Raw genomic sequence first — 20,030 nt, 5'->3', positions numbered from 1 at the left:
CAGCTCACTTCATCGGATAAGTGAGCTGTAGCTCACGAAAGCTTATGCTCTAATAAATTTGTTAGTCTCTAAGGTGCCACAAGTACTCCTTTTCTTTTTATGAATAGCTTGTTACACCACTCACTGCTGATCTGGATCAGAACTCTCAGCACTGCAGAGACAGGCATGGAAGCAGATTTGACAGAAAATTGGTTTCAAGGAACAAATCAAACATTCACCTTTTGTATAAAATGGCATCACTGCATTGTAGTGACACTGCTAGCCTGGGCGCACACACATATGAGGAGGAGGATGGGGGTCAGGCACTGGCTTGAATGCAGGAGAGCGGGGTTCATTCTCCTACCTCTTCCACTAAGACCAAGACCCTTGGGCAGATCACTTTAGCTGGGATTTTTTCCAAGGAGCCTAATGGAGTTCATGAATGGGGATGATACCGATATTCGTACAGTGCTTTGAGATCTATAGCTGAAAAGCACGGTATCAGAGTCTGGGCTCATTCTATGCCTCCATTTCCCACCTTTAAAAGGGGGATTATACATCCTTTCGCCTTCCCTTGGTTTTGTTTCTTTCTACTGCAAGCTCTTTGGGACATGAACCCTCTTCCTATGCTTGTCCAGCGTTTACTACAAAGAAACGCCTGACCATGGGTCAGCTGTAGGTGCTGCCATAATAAAAATAATAAGCAACAGCAAACATGAGGTCTCCTAGAGTGCGTGTGAATATGCTCTTGTGCACCACACCCTGCACCTAGATCCTGCTGGAGTGTCATCTAAACAGGGACAGGGTTAGGACTTAACCTTCTGTAGCAGTGACTCATTACATGGCATGCGGGTCCTATTCAACTTATGAGACAACCAATTAAGAGTCCAGACCCCTAAGTTAGTGAACACCCTCTTTGGTTTTAAGCATAAATGCATGAGCCTGCTGTACAGATATATGGACTACATATCTGATCCGTTCATGTAGGACTTGTGGATACTTCTCTACTGCCAAGTCTACTTCCCCACTGCCAGAACTGCATTGCTGGCCCAATCAGCTTTGAAAATGCAGTTATGGGTCAGCAAACTGAAGACATGGGGACTGCGTAAAATCGACTGACCTTACATAACGGGAGCTGCTGTTCCGTGTGCAATGCTCAACTGGAAATCTACTTCAACTTCCAGTGAAGGGGAGACAGAATATAGGCTGGGTTCACTGCAGAATGAATGAGTTCTTGGCTGTATCACGTTCTTATCTGAAGAAATCAGCTTCCTTCTGGTGGATGAGTGGCACCAAGTCCTCATGAAGCAGAGCTGGGAAGGTGAGTTGATACCGTGGCAGCTCGTCCAGATATGTGCTTAGACGACGTCTGTAGTTGCCTAGGTATTTTATTTGTTGGTTTTCCATTGTACTTTAAGGTGGACAAGCCCAGCACTAACTAATCCAAAAGGCAGAGTTCTTCAGGATCCTTACGAATGGGCTCTTACGCTCTCTCTGGTCGTCACTTGTTCCATGTCAAGCCACCACAACCTTTGTCCCTCCAAGCTACAAAGTAATTCTGACCCCATTTTTGGTGAGACATTTCATCAGTGGATGTAAGGTAGGTAGGTAGGTAGGTAGGGGGTGTGAGTGAGTGAGAGAGAGATACTGGCTTAGCAATGTAGCAGTTGCAGTTAGAAGTATAAAATGGTTTGGGAGAAGACAGGCTCTGACATTTTATCCTGGTGTTCCAGATCCCGAGGATCAGTTGCTGTGTAAGCTAGGAATGCCAATAAATAGGCAAATCTCACAAGAGCCTCAGTTTGGTATTGGCAACTATGGCTGGTTACTTCCCGCTGGTGTGAATGGAACCCAATTGGCACTGAGAACATAATCCCTTCCCCCACCCCGCATAATATATTAATACAACCCCTGTATGATGAGGGCAGAAAGAAGTCCAAGCTAGCACTGACCAACAGCAAGATCAAAAAAAAGTCAAGCAATTCGGTTTCTTAAAACTTATTTTAATATCCATGTCTCGTCTGCTGGGTAGAGCCAAAACAGTCCGGCCTGGTTTAAGTTACAAATTCTTCAGACACTTTTTTTTTCTTTTTAAGTAAATGAACACATGTGGCAATAAGGTCCTGTTACTTGAAGTGAAACCCATATTAACAACAAAAAGTGTGGCAGCTAGAATTCTACCAGGGTTCTTTACTGGATACAGCAAGTAGCACCAGAAAAGGTTAACGCTGCCCTGTTCAGGTGTCACACAGCAGGAATAAATGCATCCGACACAAAACTAATCACACCCACAGAGATCGAACACACTATGTCCAAGAAACAACCAGACTAGGATACAAAGAACCCTTTTAGAATTCTCCCCTCTACGGATGGAGGCCAAATAACCAACTTCAGCAGACAGGATGAGATGTCAGATCTGACTTCCCTGATGTAGGCTTAACATGATGTCAAAGTGCTGCTTACTAAATAGCTTGTTTCTAAGAGAACAGCAGGAATGGAAAGGGCTAAGACTGTGGCTGAGGATTTAAAGATGTAGTTTTATTTAAAAACAAGAGTTTCAACACCACCCTAATGCAGCTGCAGATGAATGCATCAGACTGAAGGCCAAGAATCATAAAAAAAAAGAAAAGAAAATCAAAGCTGCAGCAGAATTCTGTACTTCCCCAGCCTGCCAGTGTAATTTCAACAGACTACTTCGCATTTCAACCAACTACTCCTTGGCTGCTGAATGGGCTAACACGGCCATTTGTGCAAGATGGCTTACAGTAAGGCAAACAAGTGGCAGTTCTTGCAAAAGCCACACTCTGGAGAACACAGATAACTACGAGAACTCCATTCAGGCACCAAACGCCAAAGAGAACAAACGCACTATGATAGTGTGAGAAGGAATCCAGAAAGCGCTGTGCAGAGAGAGAGAACAATCCACAACAAAACAAGGGAAGTTTTGTGCATGAGTAAGGTTACACCACACACATTTTTTACAACACCCTAAAGTTGTGGTAACACACTGCTCAGTTTCCCCCCTCCCAATACAGATCTTTTTATTGGATGCTGCATTTTTAAATATTTCTGGCTAAAAACTCTTGCCACATATGTTAGGAACATTCCAACCTGGCTGCCACATGTCCAAGCGCTGTACTTTTTTGATTTTCAATCTTCCTTTGGGGGGAAAAAGGGGTAGGATGGGGACAATAGGCTCCCATTGCACAGCTGGACACCTCTGCCCCAATTTGGAGGTCACCTCAAACCGATTACAAAAATAATCAGGAAGCCTGTTCCTTTTTAGAACATGGCTCCCCCGGGTTTTTCATCTGTTTGAGGCATTGACAGAGTTAAAAATCAGTGAGTTTAAAAGAAAAACGGTAAGCAAGGGAGAAAGCGGTTTCCATAGTAAATCATCTAACTGAGGAGAGCTTATGAGTCTTCAACTTTAGGTTTTAAGTTTAACAACAAAATGTACAATACTGTGCGAGCCCAGAAAAGTCACGTCAGAGGGACTGAGCTTTCCTTCTGAACTCCCCTCCCATCTGTCTTGACTAGTCAACAGATGCTCTCCAATCCTGAGAGTACAGTATCACATGGACAGACCAATCTTTATTTTAAAAGCCCACCCCTTCAAATAAATTAAAAAGGGACAACCGTCAAGTGTGTGAGTGTGAAGCAGCCGCAGGAAAACCCAACAAGGCTCCAAACAGCATGCTAATCTGATAGCAAGAAATTGACAGAGGCCTCTTCTCCCCCCCCCCCCCCCCAAAGAAGGGGAATCACAAGAAAGAAGCCGTGTCAAGGAAGTGGAAAGCTGCACCATCAGTGGAGTTAACATTGCCACGTACCTGCTAATACGGGTTTCACTTTATGACCAGAAAACTTTTCTTCCAAAAAAAAAAAAAATTGTTACTTTTTCTTTAAAAATTGAAATTAATCAGGGGTAGAACACTAACTCTAGTGCCATGAACAGGCAGGATCAACTTTTTTCCCCTTCAAAGGGCAAAGAGTCATACCATCCCCAGCTGAATCTTGGTGCTTCTAGCTTTTTCAGGAGATGTTACCTAAACTTTATGAAAAGAAAAGAACAATGTTTAAATATCAACACTGGACTAGCCCAGTCTTTTTTTCCCCAAAGTCCACATTCTTCCTCTGAAGCACACATTGCATCATGGATTCCCCAAGTCTGCGTGTTCAGAAGTTCACAGTACATGGAACCATATTTTTTCCCCCTCGCTCAGAGCAGCCATCCTCTGTGGTCATTTACTGAATAAACCTCAAGTTTCTCCTATCCGCGTGGCTTTGCCTAAGATGCTGAAGGTTTCCTTGATGAGAATTGATGTTGCCATGCTCTATGGATGGAAAAAAAAAGCAAGAGAAAAAAAGCACCTGGTACAGGTTTCTTGAGACCCTTGCGGATTCCTCTATTCCAAAGCTGTTTCTGAAAGTCTGTGTCGGTTTCTAGAGCAGTTTTTGGCCTATTAGTCTCTCTCAGTTTGAAGAGCTGTTATTGGATGATCCAGAGGTTGATGCAATTGCAGCCCCAGCTGGGCTGCTCGTGGATACAGATTTGCGGATGTGAGGCAGCAAGTATGGGTCACAGGCTAGCTGCTGAACATCTATCCGGTCCTCCTTTCGGTAGGCCAGGCACCGTCTGATAAATGCCTGTGAACACCCAAAAGGCAAACAAATGTTAGGAGACTAAAGGAGTTAGGGGGAGTTTTATTTATAATGGTTCTTGGTGAATTGTGCCAGACTAGTAACTCTGAGAACTGACATTCTTTATTAAGTGACCACATGGACAGTGACAACTCCCGCCCCCAAAATTGTGCTTCATGCCTAGCTTCGGGGAGGGAGGAACCATCTGTGCGGGTGACAGGAATTCAGTGTGGATGATGCCAATTGACTGCTTGTTTTACTATGCAAGCCCTGGAGTCAGAATTAAACACAATTTCATCATCAGTTTGGTTGGATTCTGGAGAAGGTCTGAGGTTTCTCAGGAAGATGAAGGGTGCCGAGCTTTTGTGGGTGCAGGGTTCCTTTTTGAATAATTACTTGAGTACTGTGGGGGTTTTGCTGTAGTGCATGTTCATAATACAAAGCTGTAGATGGCCACTTTAAATTAAACTCAAATGATGCTTTACAATGAGAAGTCCATCTTCTGGGTGGGTGACTTCTGAGCACACAGCACCAGGATGGTTCCTTGAGTGGGAGGAAGCAAGCCTGCCTCCCATCGAAACAAGGAGTAATGGTCTCAAGCTGCAGTGGGGAAGATTTAGGTTGGATATTAGGAAAAACGTTTTCATTAGGAGCGTGGTGAAGCACTGGAATGCGTTACCTAGGGAGGTGGTGGAATCTCCTTCCTTTGAGGTTTTTAAGGTCAGGCTTGACAAAGTCCTAGCTGGGATGATTTAGTTGGGGATTGGTACTGCTTTGAGCAGGGGGTTGGACTAGATGACCTCCTGAGGTCCCTTGCAACCCTGATAGTCCATGATTCTATGAAACCCGAACTGTTCAGAATACACACCCACGCAGAGTCCCACTCTGAACTGAGGTCTCCCATCTCCCAGTACAACATGCTGGGAGTGACCTATTTGTGTAACAAGCTTGTTCTTCTCTCGATATTAGCCAAGTTTCAGTCACTCCTTTATAAATGCACATTAAAGAATTAAACAAACAGGATCATTGCTCAGTGGTGATGAGGGAAGCATAAGACTCTCTGCTGGGTACCTCTCCCTGCTGCCACATTCCAAACCAGAGATCATTCCATGTCTTGACAGTGACAAGGTGATCACTGACTGCTATTGTTAAATTGCAACCTGCTGTCCAGTCCACCATGAACAATTTAGGCACACTGTATCCTGCACACGTGCAAATCTCTCGCAAGCCAGGAGTCTGCTCTAACAGGGACAGACAAGTCTGCCATTTGTAAGTCTCTCTTATTCCAAAGGATTCTGAACCACTGAACAAATTATGCAGCAATGAAATTCAGGCATCCCTGGGGTAAGAGGGCTGCTACCAGGCAGACAACAGCTGCACAGTGCAGAGAATAAGGGGAATTTGGGCCAACGACACTGAGCAAATTACTCCAAGAAAATGCCTGAGGGTGTTCAGTGTCTATGGGTGAGACCTGAGATTATAAAACAGCAGCAAGCTGCAAACTCAATTCTTTATGCAGAGCCGACTGGCTCTTGTGGATCCAGGGAAGGCACTTATTTCAGAGTAGAGGCTCAGACCATTGTGAGATTCATGGATTAATTACTGTGTTAAGTAACCACAATGAGTTTTTTAAAAACCCCAGACCATTCAGCGTGTCGGGCAGTGACACACACCTGCTACAGAGAGATTTTACCTTTGCTTCTGGTGTGACTACTGGCTTTGGAGGGAACTGCACCTCAGTAGCTTTAAGGATTGTGTTCTCCTGCAGAATGTCTTGTTGTGACTGGTTGTGGCCAAACGGCTACGAAACAAGAGGGACAATTGTTAAGTTGACAGTGTGTCTTCTGAAGCCTATGACGATGCTGCTGTTTTGTGGTGGGAAGTTATCTAATTCAATATCTTTCTAGGGAAGCCGCTGAGGAATGCCATCAAGGTACTACAGGTCCCTAGTCTGTTTGGCTTAGCAGACTACTCTGTCACAGTTGTTTTAAATTCAAAGGGGCTGAGTTGTGACTGTCTCCAGAGTGTGTCCCCAGTTCAGAAAAGGGAGGAAACTTCATGTGCTCATAGATCTGCAGTTTCAGCCTTGATGCTAGAGGGCCATCTCCCAACAAAATTGTCTAGTTCCTCCAGCTTTGCCAGTGCTGCACTTAGCCCGTTGTGTCTGTGCGACTTAAGGCAGCAGCTCTCAAACTTTCCAGACTACTATACCCCTTTCAGGAGTCTGGTTAGTCTCATGTACCACCAAGTTTCACTTCACTTAAAATCCACTTGCTGACAAAAAAGAGAATGTCACAGCACACTATTACTGAAAAACTGCTTACATTCTCATTTTTACCATACAATTATAAAATAAAATTGGAATATAAATTTTGTACTTACATTTCAGTGTGTAATATATAGAGCAGTATAAACAAGTCATTGTATGAAATTTTAGTTTGTACTGATTTCGCTAGTGCTTTTATGTAGCCTGTTGTAAAACCAGGCAAATATATAGAGGAGTTGATGCACCTCCTGGAAGACTTCTGCGTACCCCTGGGGTAGGTGTTCCCCTGGTTGAGAACCACTGACTTAAGACACTGTGCAAAAGCGGCACGTCCATCAAACTTTGCATGTGGAATGTTCAGTTACCAAAAGCTTATCAAAGCCAATGGAACAACAGGAAGTGTTCTCATTGGTTAGGTTTTTCTTGACTACCTTAAAACATTCAGGCTCTTTATCATTAGCACAATTATTTTCTACCCCCAGTCTTCCAACTTTTCCCCTCCAAAGACATCATAAACCTCTGCATGGAGGCAGTTTAGCTTCCTTCCTTACCTTTCTGCCATAAAGACACTGGTAGAAGATGACACCCACTGACCAGACGTCAACTTTATTTGAAATCTTTGGAGGTTCTTTTCCAACTACAAAACACTCAGGTGGCAAATACCTGTTGGAAGGAAGGGACAAAGGGTCATCAATAGCACATCCAGATTTGTTCAGTTGCTTTGTTTCAATGGGAGAGGTAGGATGGCCCAGTGGTTAGGGCACTAGCCTGGAACTCAGGAGATCAGAGTTCAGTTCCCCACTCTGCCACAGAATTCCTGTGTGACTTTGGGAAGGTCACTTACAGGCTTTCACTTCCCTGCAATAGGGATCCTATTGACAAAGATCTTGTAAGTGGAGTCCTTGGATTTCAACACCCTCCCTTTTATCTCAGGCTTTTCTCCACCACTACAGACAACATCCTGGCCTCACAAACTCCTGGCGGAGCTGGCAAGGAAACAGGTTAGTGACCGCCTGATAGCTTGTCCAGAGAAGGGAAATTTGCACCAGTGGAACACACTGATGTAGCCATGCCAGCACAACCCCCTAATGTAGGCACACAGTGTGAACTCTGCTATATACCAGTAGGGCGCACCCGCAGCGGGGTTTGCAACAGTGCAGCTAACAAACCCCAGCATAGAAGGGGCCTGAGAATGAATTCCCGATTCACTGACAAGTGAACCCTGAGGCTGCACCTGAACCTGCTGCATAATGTGCTCCCATCTGAACCACTGCAACCGCCTGAGAGTTCAGTGATTTGAAACAGTTAGAAACACGTGCACAGAACTGGCTGGCCACAGGCAGGGAGACTGGCAGATTCTCCCACACAGGTTTGCCAATGCACCTCTCCACTCGATTACCTCTTCAGAACTGGCTGCCAATCATGCCCTACGGTGTGATGCACAAAGCGCGCCCACTGGGGACCAGGAACAGACCAAGCTAATCACTTTTCACTTGTGCCCTGCTTCTTTACCCCACAGCCATTTTGGTTTCAAGAGGAAGGCCGGCCCTTTGTCATGTGGTGGGATTTTACACCTCAGCTATGCGTTTGTGCACATTAAGTCCACAAATTCCCAGAATAAGGATGGAGAAAATCCAGAAATACCCCAAATCATCATCATATTGTGCATCCTTTGTGCAAAGTCTGTTGCAGTGAATGCTTCCCCCTCACCAGAGTTTAACTCCAGTCACACATGCTGAGAAAACAAAGGTTTTTTCCCCCCCCATTCATTTAGAAGCTAGTATTTATTGTCCTTTTAACAATAATTTCACAATGGAAACATCCAGCCAAAATACACATTTCTGAAAGTGCAATCTTAGATGCTATATCCTTGTTGGAGACTCAGCTTGGAGTGAATTTGAGGAGAACAAACCCATAGAACACATGAGATTATAACAGATACCTGCAAAAAAATTATGGTGACATGAACAACGTTTATGCTAACCACTGTGAATAGTAATATTATAAATGCAACTTCTGTCTTTGCATTCAGCAGCTTTATTGTAGGTCCAAACCTCTGAGTCAGGACTGATGCAATACCACAATGTGGTGCTAGGGCCATTGTACTGCTGGAGATATTGTCTTTCATGTGAAATTTGAAACTGGAGTCCTGGGCATGCATGGCACTGAAAGCCCTATTGCACTTTTTATAAAGGTAAGTCTGTTATCACTAGGATGGTGATTAAATTCCAACTGGAAAATTCTTCCTGCCTTCCTAAGTCTACCTGCATTTTCAAGCGGGTATGGGATTCTTCTTCACTTCCTACCCTAAATTACATGGTAATATGTGCTATTGAACAGCTGCCAAGTTCCACCCCAGAGTTGGCTGCATTTCAGCAGTAGTTGTACATGCAGTTTATAGTTGTCCTGTCAGGCCCTTTGAACAAGGGGTGCTATCTAAAGATAAAAAGAAAAAGGAGTACTTGTGGCACCTTAGAGACTAACAAACTTATTAGAGCATAAGCTTTTGTGAGCTACAGCTCACTTCATCGGATGCATTTGATGAAGTCCAAATGCATCCGATGAAGTGAGCTGTAGCTCACGAAAGCTTATGCTCTAATAAATTTGTTAGTCTCTAAGGTGCCACAAGTACTCCTTGTCTTTTTGCGAATACAGACTAACACGGCTGCTACTCTGAAACCTATCTAAAGATAGAAATATTAACCCATTGAAGATGAAAAGGCTGGCAGCCTAGAAACAACACTGTGTGCAACTAGTTTGAGAGCATCCTTAAGGATCTCAAAGTGCTTTACAGAGCTACACTGTAGTACAATGGACTGACAACAAGGAAAGTGAATTCAAAGTAAACTCCAAGTCTGGAGCATCAGGATTTTAATGGTTATTTGCAAGTTTTCTAGAACCCTCAGTTGGTATCAGCCACATAGAATACTTACCAATAAGTACCGGCCCCCTGCGATGTCAGCTCCATGCCATCAACGGAGTTGTAGCTGTCGTCATCCATGATCTTGGAAAGCCCAAAATCTGTGATCTTTATCTCTCCACATGCTGTACCATTGACTAGAAGAATGTTACCTAAAAGAAGGGAAAAATAGCTTTTTAGAGACATCTATTATGGAAAGAGGAGAGGAAAAAGCAGCACCAGAACTGCAGTGGAGTACACTGGGTATTAAATTATGGACACACTGTACAAAGGCACCATGACCTGCAAAATGCAGCCAGCTAAAGCAGCCTTTAGGCTGGAGAAGATGTTTGAGGACTCAGTGGAGTCCTCCTGAGAGGAGCCCTGGCACCTAGAACACACCAAGTGCCTGCACCTATGCTCCCCATCCTCAAATGGGTCTCTGACCTCCCACCTGCCTCCCCATTTTCGGCTTTAGACCCTGGCTTTCCAATGCAATTAGTTTCTCCTTGGTGGTTCCTGGCTTGAGGGAGAGGTCAAAACAATAAGGGAGACTGTTTGAGTTGGGAGGGCAGGTCAGGGAAAGGAGAGTCGATGACAGACATGCACATATACACAACTGTGACTCATTCCATCCAGAAATCCTAATTTGCCCTGGCTTCTTAGCTGCCAGAAATTCTCTCCTCTATGGTATAGTGCCCCCTAGCAATTTGCAGAACCCTGGAAAAATAGCCAATTCTTAGGACAGATCAAGTTAAGAATCAGCTATTTCTATGGATTAAATGAAACAGCAGCACATAACTTTCCAACAGATTAAACTGTATAATTTGCCTCAAAGTTATTAACTTTTGAAGAAGCAAAATTACACAATGTCTGTAGATCAGCTATGGTTTCAACAAATTTTAGGGAGAGCCCTGCAGCACGTTCAAACAGACACCAGTAAACAGTGGTTTGGGAAGCGCAAGAACAGAAGCAGGGCAACAAAATATAAATTGGTGCAATTGCACCATCTACTGAATCAGTACAAGAAACCACACCGATCTAGGATATACAATGCCAGTGAACTGTCGCCAATACAGAAAACTTTTATTGGGGTAAAAAATAGGTGTTATCCAGCATATCCAACCCCTAACAGATAAGGCAAGCAAAGAAGCTCTGCTCTCTCAGCTGCATGATCTATCAGATGGAAACTGTCTGACAACATCTGGGGAGGACACTTCTGATTTGCAAGGCATCGGTGAGTCTGGAAGTTCAGACTTCCAAAAGCACTATCTAACCTCTACGTATTGCTATGAGGACCCATAAAAGTAACAAGTTTTGAGCAAGTTTTTGGTGCCATTTACTGAGCATCACAAAGGAAAAAACAAGAGTGAGGAATGTGCTGGCCATTACTGGGCATCTATATGAAGGAAGATGAGGTACAGGAAAGCAAAGGACAACCAGGTCACAGAAACCAACTGCTGACACAGGATGGCACAAGGGCTTGTCCAGAACAGGAAGGCTCCTTTCTGAATTTTACTCCCTCTTAACGCTGCAACTCCAGGAGCCAATACTCATTTACAGAGCAAAACCAAGCATTTCAGTCCCTTCTATGCTGCAAGCTAAGCACCCAGGTTTTGTAATGGGTACCAATAGACCTGGTCCTGTCCCTGGCTTTGGCCAATTGGAACTGTTCCTTAGTTCCTTAGGAACTGTCTGGAGAGGTTGCTAACAAGAGGTAAGAGGGTAAACACGTGCCATTCTGCTTCATAACATACCTGGTTTAAGGTCATAGTGTATGATGGGCGGTTTGATTTCATTTAAGTATTTTAAAGCATTCACAATCTGCATGATAATGGATCGTGCCTCTTTTTCGGACATTAACTTGTGCTGTTTCAGGTAGAAGTCCAGATCATTTCCCTCACAGTATTCTAACACTGTACAAAATCTGAAGGCAAGAGAACACACACCAAAATTAAGTTTCCTGAGAGAAACAGTCATATTTTGTATTTACTCTTCCTTGTAAATCTCCTCAAGTAGGTCATTCCCCATCAAACTTGTACATATTCAGATGCCTCCATCACAGACATACAGAAAACAGGTTTGGATCTACATACAGCCAAATCTGAAATCTACTTTTATCAGAGCAAAACTGATTTTCCAGGCAAACCAACATGAATGCATTAAAAATAACTAGTCTTCTTGTACACGCGTTTTCATTATGGACGTCCCCTGTAGCACCTCACTTGGGCACAGGATTGTGCTAGAACTAAGATCTGCTGAATAATGAGTGTAAGAACACAGGAACAAATGCCATAACAAATCAGACTAATGGTGTGTCTAGGCTACAGGATACAGCACTAAACCTTCAGAGAAGGTGAATAAACCCCATAATTGACAACTACATAACCGTCTGCCCATAGGGCCACACAAGCCCTAACTGATAGGCCTTAACATGGTCAGTTAGCGCGTGACAAACTGGGGTGTAGATCTACTGCATTCCCTGCTGCAGCGCACTAAAAGTTTGTTAATGTCTTTTGCATACTACTGTTTCAGAGAGCAGTAGGCAAAGTGCACCAAGAAACTTATGTGCAGCAGCAGGGTCCACATGGACAATTCGAGCACTGCAGGCTGGAGTGCTGCAGCTTTGCACCCAAGCTTGCCAGGCACTGTGTAACCGTACAGACAAGCCCTTCATGGCTGCCTTATTCCATGAAACATGACGGTCCCTTATACATTTTTATCCCCTATTATGCAATTGTGGGTGTTCATTATCCATATAAATGGATAATCCCTTTTCTGACTTCTAAGCTCATGTCCAAATGATACTCAGTGGTGACAAGAGCCATTGTGTAAAGTACTGATCCACCCTGACTGCAGGATCACTAAGCTTTGCTGGAAGGCTTTTGACTAAACGCTTTGTGGGGAACTTGGCAAATACAGTGCAAAGACACATCAACACATCACTTACGAGTCAGTATCCAGCGAGAAGTAGTCATAGAGTTTAACTATTCGAGGATGATCCAGTTCTTTGTGAATTCTGTACTCTCTACATGCATGTCTGAAAGGCAAGACTCTGAGCATTAGCACAGAGATTTTACTTTGGGTTCTACATTAAGCGCTTTAGATATAATGATCTTGGTACAGCTCTCAGAGTTCCACATTCAAATGGATGCTTATTCATACAATTCAGAAAGTATTAAACATTCTAGGAAAGCAGGGTGTACGGTTTTTTGAAAGCACACACCCCACGCGTGTCTCTGGGAAGTTGGGAATGAGCTTAGGACTTTTGTTCTCTGCGTGAGTGAGGCCAAGTCATTATATAGAGATATCCCCTTATTAAGGGGAAAGAAAACTTACAGCACCACTGTTGGTCCAGACCCTAACAATGCACTTATTTTGCAAGCATCCACTCAATTTTCTTGCTCATTTCAGACATTTCTGAGGTGATACTAACACGGTGGGAGGAAGTGGCTTCACTTTTGCAGCAAATAGTGAGGAAGGAGAGGAGAATTCATAGTTTCACAGATCCTAAGGCCAGAAGGGATCACTGTGATCATCTAGTCTGACCTCCTGTATAACATAATTCCTAGAGCAAATCTTTTAGAAAGATATCCAATATTGGTTTAAAAATGGTCAGCGACTAAGAAACCACCACCTCCCTTGGTAAATCTTTCCAATGGTTAAATTATTCTCACTTTTAAAAATTTACACCTTATTTCCAGCCTGAATTTGTCGAGCTTCAACTTCCAGCAATTGGATCATGTTATACTTTCCTCTTCTAGACTGAAGAGTCCATTAATAAATATTTGTTCCTTAGGTAGATACTTACAGACTAATCAAGTCACCCCTTAACCTTCTCTTTGTTAAGCTAAATAACATTGGGCTCCTTGAGTCTATCACTGTAAGGGATGTTTTCTAATCTTTTAATCATTCTCGTGGCTCTTCTCTGAACCCTCTCCAATTTATCAACATCCTTCTGGATGTATGGACACCAGACCTGGACACAGTTTTCTGCAGTGGTTGCCCAGTGCCAAATATAGAAGTATAACCACCTCTCTATTCCTACTTAAGGTTCCCGTTTGTGCATCCCACAATCGTATTAGTGCTTTTGGCCCCAGCATCACATTGGGAGCTCATGGTCAGTTGATTATCCACCAGCATCCCCAAATCTTTTTCAGAATCACTGCTTCCCAGGATAGAGTCCCCCATCCTGAAAGTATGGCCTACATTCTTTGTTCCTAGATGTACACCTTACATTTAGCTGCATTAAAATACATATTCTAGTCAAGGAGGACTTGTGGCACCTTAGAGACTAACAAATTTGTTAGAGCATAAGCTTTTGTGAGCTACAGCTCACGAAAGCTTATACTCAAATAAATTTGTTAGTCTCTAAGGTGCCACAAGTCCTCCTTTTCTTTTTGCGGATACAGACCAACACGGCTGCTACTCTGAAACATATTCTAGTCAGTATCAATAGATAGGAAACAATTCTCAGGCCAAAATGAGGAAAAAACAGCAATGCATTGTTCTATCTGGTATTTCGGCTTTACAGCACCACTTACTTGTGATAATTCTCTTTCTTCTCATCTCTCCAGTTTTTATTTAACTGGTGAATTTTCACAGCTACGTACCTCTGTCTGTTAAATCAAATGCCTACAAAGAAAAAGTATCAGTACAGTTGAAATTTCAAATTAATACTTCAAATGTGAACAAGAGATTACATACTAGTGTCCCAAAGCAAAGGATAGATGGCAATATGCTGTAGATAGTGTCACTAATGCTATCAACTACTCTGAATACAACTTAAGAGTCTGTCCTTTAATTTACCTGCCAATAAGGGAGTCAATTAGTGTAAGACAATTGGTGATTTTGGAACACTAGTCCATCCACTAGGATCTAGACTGAGTGCACCAATCATTTCACACAAGCCAAACAGCTATGAGATAGTAACAACCTATATTTGATTTGAACTGGCAAGGAAGGCTCTCTGCCTTGAGCCACCAAAGTCACTTGTACTTAATTTTAAAAAAATGCATAGGACATGTATTAGTTTAATACCCATTGCTAGATGTTACATCTCCAGGTAGAAGAAGTTTTAACTCATTTGTAATTGAAGAGCCAAATAGTTCAGCTACATAGCTCATGCTGAAATTTTTCACCCCTTTGGATCTTGAAGAGCAGCCCAGCACACACACATGTTGGAATTGTGCTGCTGGATCAATGCAGTGTTCCGTCTAATCCAGGATCCTGTCTTTGACAGTGGCTGGCATCAGATGCTTTGGAACACAGTGCAAGACATCCCATTGTATGCAGATGTGGGATAATCGTGCCCCCAACCCAATCTTGTTCTAACCCCTAATGTTAGAGATTACCCTAAATCCTGAAACATGAGGTTCAATATCCCTTTTCAAACTTAATATGATGGCTCTAGATAGTCTAGTTATCCATATAAGTGTCCAATACTTGAATTTATACAGTTATATTTTAATTTAATCAATTTGATTCTTATATTAGTCTATGAACTACAGGGCACATATGGATTGCTTGGGGAAACAGTTGCTTTCAATTATTTAAAATTAATCTCTTATCTCTCCAATTAGCAGCATGGCCTAGTCTAAACATCATAGGTCTTGATCTTGCAAAACAACATCATCTAAATAATCCTTACCCATGTGACTAAGGATTGTTTGTTCAGCACGTCAATGGTGGGATACAAAACACTTCCAGGAATATATGGCACAGCCTTCATTTTTTAAGTCTAGGAAGTTATTTTCTTTCATTACAATAATGTGTCAGATTTAAAGCAATGTAGACATTTCAAATACACCTTTTTAAAACAGATTTCTAACACTTGTTTAAGTCTCAAGAGGTATTTCTTGTCATTCTCCTGGTCATACCAGTGTGACATTCCCCAACAAATGCATGTTTCAATAAAAGCTTGCGGAGAACAGAAACTAAATATCAAGTCTGCTGTCTAAATCAAAGCCAGATGCAACATGTATTTCTACATTTTTCCCCCACAACCACATACACTCTCCATTTGAAAGAACAAAATGTCAGATTTTGCTTTACTATTTCTGTGCAGACTCAAAATACAATATAACAGACTAATTCTTCCAACTTACCTTATATACCTCACTGAAGCCTCCTCTACCCAAAGATGTAGCAAAAGATATCTGTCATTTAGCGTTGGATGGTCTTTAAATCTGGAAGGACAATTTAACATTGACAATGGTAATGCCACCTACTAATAAGAAGTCACAGCTATTACACAGCTCAGAGCAGGACACTTCAAATTAAGACTCAAAAGGTGGTTAAGTTTATTTATGTACAATTTTACAATGATTGGATAGTCATTTACCACTGGACACTGCAAAAGCTTCCCAAGTACTAAATCCTACATATTGACACACAAATGCTTTTAAGTCAGCACAGCAACTGTATATCTCAGTAGGTGGCAGGATATTAAAAGCAGAATTAAGCATGGGCATTCCCATTACCAGACAAATGTACCTAAAGAGAATTTAGCTTTCCTTGAGAAGTTACCATTATGATGCCTATTCTCTCCCCCCCATGGCACTCCCAGTGCTTACTGTGAATTATCTTCATTGTGTATCCTTTTCAATTCCCTGATATGTAGATTTCTAACCCTCTCTAGTCGTTCCAATTCTGCCTGGATCTCTGCTTCTTCCTGTATGAAAAAAGACGACAAGCAGTTCAAGACATTATTGGTAGCTAGTTTCACCTGATTTATGGACACATAACTGGAATTTAATAGTACATCACGGGTTTGGTAAAATGAAAACATGATTACAGTCAACTTCAAGATAGCAAGTTTGTGTGTGTGTGTGGGGGAGGGGGGGACTATTGGGATTTTTGCTTGTGACTATGCATCGGAACTACAGGTGGGAGTTGATACAAGTTCTTCACCTTTCCCCCAGCCAATATGTGAATTATGTTTTTCCTCAGTTTCAGCAGTTAGGAACACACTGATTAAATGATACACTTTCAGTGCAAACAAAAAGGGTATCCTAGAATTGTACAGGAAGATTAACAGCAGGTAATCTGAAAGTTTAAAGTGTGTCATGTGGAGTCTAACAAATATCACTGATGATAACAAGAAAAGGAGTACTTGTGGCACCTTAGAGACTAACAAATTATTTGAGCATAAGCTTTCGTGAGCTACAGCTCACTTCATCGGAATGCATCTGATGAAGTGAGCTGTAGCTCACGAAGCTTATGCTCAAATAAATTTGTTAGTCTCTAAGGTGCCACAAGTACTCCTTTTCTTTTTGCGAATACAGACTAACACGGCTGCTACTTTGAAAACTGATGATAAAAACAGCCAAGATCCTCCTAAAAGTTACACAGATTCTGGAACAGAGCTGTAGCTTTATATCTTAAGCAGCATCTTGATATCTTTTCAGATTTATAAAAAGCCCAGTGGTTTCCAGAAGAGCCACAGAAAACAAAATGTCCCCAGGAAGTGGGAGGATGTGGGCTACCCAGAGATTTGGCTTTTTGTGCTGCACGTAGTTTTAACTTCACCCCAGAAAGGAAGGAAGATTCTAAGTAGTTGATTCTGCCCTTTTACACAGAAGGTTGAATCAGGGTACATAAGCTTTTACTGACAGCTTTCACCAGGTTTCAAATTATATGTAGATTATTACATTAGACTCCACTCCTTTTCAACTTGTATTCCATTTTCACTGATTAAAAATAAGCCAGTTCCGAAAAGTGGAGGAGGGTAAGCACAGCCTCAGACAAAGAGACAATCCTAGAGCATTACTTTGTTTTCTGTAAAGGTCAAGTTCTAAATGGATTCTTCTGTTCTGGGCTACATATTATACTGACAATAAGTGGACCTGTGATTCCTCCATTGGTAGTAAAAATGGAGGAAGCTACAGGATAAATATGGCTTGAGCATTCTTACCTCCTGGAGTTTCCTCCACACTCCCATGTGGGGGGAGGGGCACAACCCCACACTTTGGGGACCTCCGGCATAGAGGGAGGCAAGCAATATATATGCCCAAAGCAGGAACACAGGCACCCTGGGAACTTTTACCCTGAAAACATTGGTGCCGGTAAGTTTAGGAAGCTTACAGGGTTCAGCAAGAGTTTTGTGCTTCGCAGTGGAGGCAAAACTGGGACTTAGGTGCCTGTCTCCTTTTCTGCATTCAGGCCAATAGCTCTTACACAAAGATAGCAACCACTACTGTTCATATGTCGCTGGCCCAGTGCTTCTTAGAGCTTTGCTGTAAAGAGTTAATTTACCTTTTTAAGATGACCTAGTCGGAGTTTGAAGATTTCCTCCTGTTCATGCTATTCAGCCAATGTTAACCTGCATACATAGAGAAACAATTTCACAGACATATCCAACACATTTATAAGCACAGTATCTGTTACAGTTTCAAGTAGCCAGGCTGGTCTAAACAGGACATAAGCTTCAATGCAGCCAATTTACCACGGCACTGGTAAGTAAGTTCCATTCTAGTGCAATTCTGCCCAGCAGATGGACTATTGTCAGTGTACCGGCCAAATACAACTTCTTTAATAATCTGCTCACTTATAGGAAGGAGCCATCACATGCTATATCCTTCCAGCAACTGACAGATTGTTTGAACTTGTTTTGCTACTCTGAACCTCTGAAACCTTGAACTTTGTATATCGCAGATTCTGCAGTCTCTCTCATACTGAAGATAGTGCTCAGTCTTGACATGCTGTAATAGAGCACTGCACATGTCTGAAGTCTATTTCATGGTACATATTTAATTTTTAAGGTTTACTCTAACAAAGTACACCAAGAGGAGATATGTGTAAATAGTTGAACATTGCGTCAGAAAGCTTTCACTTTTGAAGTTCTGATTTGTTTTATTTCTGAAATTTACCGTGTTTTTTTATTTGTATTTATTTATTTTAAAGAAAAACCTATTCGATCAGATTTCATTACAAATCTCCAAGAACTACCCCCGAGATGCGATATTACATGAATTTCAATCTCTTCAGAATTCATTCAGGATCCAACTGACTTATGTAGAAAGCACACTACTACTTGCGGCCTGACAATGTTATACCCACAAGATTTATATGGGGAGCGAGGTGGACAGGAATATACAGCTTTAATTATCTCCTCCTTTTGTTCCCCCTGACAGAAGCCTCAACTCCTCCCAAACTCTAGCACCTCCTCAGCTCCACAATGTTATGGCTTCTCATTTCCATAACAACTCAGTAGCACACTGAGTGTTAGAAGGCAGCTCCACTCTCTGAGCTCCATGCTGACACAGACATCCTGTGCAGAACGCTTGGGCTCTATGCCATATCCTGCCCATCTCTAGCGTCTTCTGTTCCTGTACACCTCCTGGAATGCAGGAGACAGCCTGATTATAGCAGTGGGCATGCCAGGCAATTGCAGAAGGGTGCGTAGCAGCCTAGAAGGACCTTATAATCCCAACTTGCCCTCCTCCACAAACATTTCCTAAAACAATGGCTAGCCCTTAAAACATAAGAGCCAGGATTACTCAATTTCCCAATTAATATATCTGCTCCTTGAATGGGTAGCTCTTAGTGGTAGCTATAATTCAGCTACAGTTGAACAGTAAGTGTAATTGGCATTTGCCTGCTTTACCATTGTATGAGCAAGCATTTAGTCCATATTCAGGATGCAGGTTCTCCTTGTAAATCCACCTTACTGCAAAACATCACTACTTTCCAAACTAACATACTGTACTAAAAAATACAACCAATACCATCAATGTTTACAGAGGGACTTGGAACAAAAAGTTTTGTGGCATATTGGTAGTTCTTCCTTGGAGAACAGATTACAACACAAGCTCTCAAGAAATAAAATGACCTACATTTAAATCAGATCCAGTTAATCCAGATTGTTCTGTAATCTCAAATTTACTTTGCTTTAAAGAAGCCTTCCCAGACTGAACACTGTTTTCAGCAAGCTTTGACAACTGGTTGCTGTTGCAGGATTTGGGGTACCTGAACAATTGAATAAACCAAATGTGGGCTGTGTGTAAGAGACAGATAGGGTTAAACAGTGACAATCTACCTATTTCAGACAAGCAATAGAATGACCATCACTGGCCTAGTATTTCCAGAAATAGCTACATGCTAGATTCTAGTATTTTAAAAAAGCCAAGAAGGCTGGAAAATAAACAAACACTGTCCTATTTAATATAAACACACTTGAAATACACTACTTCCATTATAGCTGAGGGCTCTGTGACAGGCTGAGCTATGCTACTGAACACA

At 42.3% G+C, this 20,030-nt stretch overlaps 1 protein-coding gene across 1 annotated transcript in view; it reads right to left on the bottom strand.

Moving 5' to 3' along the window:
- Positions 1 to 1,961: 1,961 nt before the first annotated feature.
- The window catches only part of TLK2 (tousled like kinase 2), a 54,304-nt gene continuing 36,235 nt past the window's right edge, over positions 1,962 to 20,030 (bottom strand). Inside the window, 12 exon segments of the mRNA XM_038385639.2 lie at positions 1,962 to 4,629; positions 6,317 to 6,424; positions 7,441 to 7,552; positions 9,823 to 9,961; positions 11,546 to 11,715; positions 12,739 to 12,828; positions 14,333 to 14,408; positions 14,411 to 14,423; positions 15,896 to 15,930; positions 15,933 to 15,976; positions 16,364 to 16,461; positions 18,045 to 18,111. Of these exon segments, the coding sequence (XP_038241567.1) occupies positions 4,456 to 4,629; positions 6,317 to 6,424; positions 7,441 to 7,552; positions 9,823 to 9,961; positions 11,546 to 11,715; positions 12,739 to 12,828; positions 14,333 to 14,408; positions 14,411 to 14,423; positions 15,896 to 15,930; positions 15,933 to 15,976; positions 16,364 to 16,461; positions 18,045 to 18,111 (1,126 nt within the window). The 3' untranslated portion in view covers positions 1,962 to 4,455.

This window comes from Dermochelys coriacea, chromosome 27 (assembly GCF_009764565.3).
Source record: "Dermochelys coriacea isolate rDerCor1 chromosome 27, rDerCor1.pri.v4, whole genome shotgun sequence".
Lineage (NCBI taxonomy): Eukaryota > Metazoa > Chordata > Testudines > Dermochelyidae > Dermochelys > Dermochelys coriacea.
Note: the sequence above shows the minus strand (reverse complement) of the source record. Positions and strands in the feature narration are given on the sequence as shown.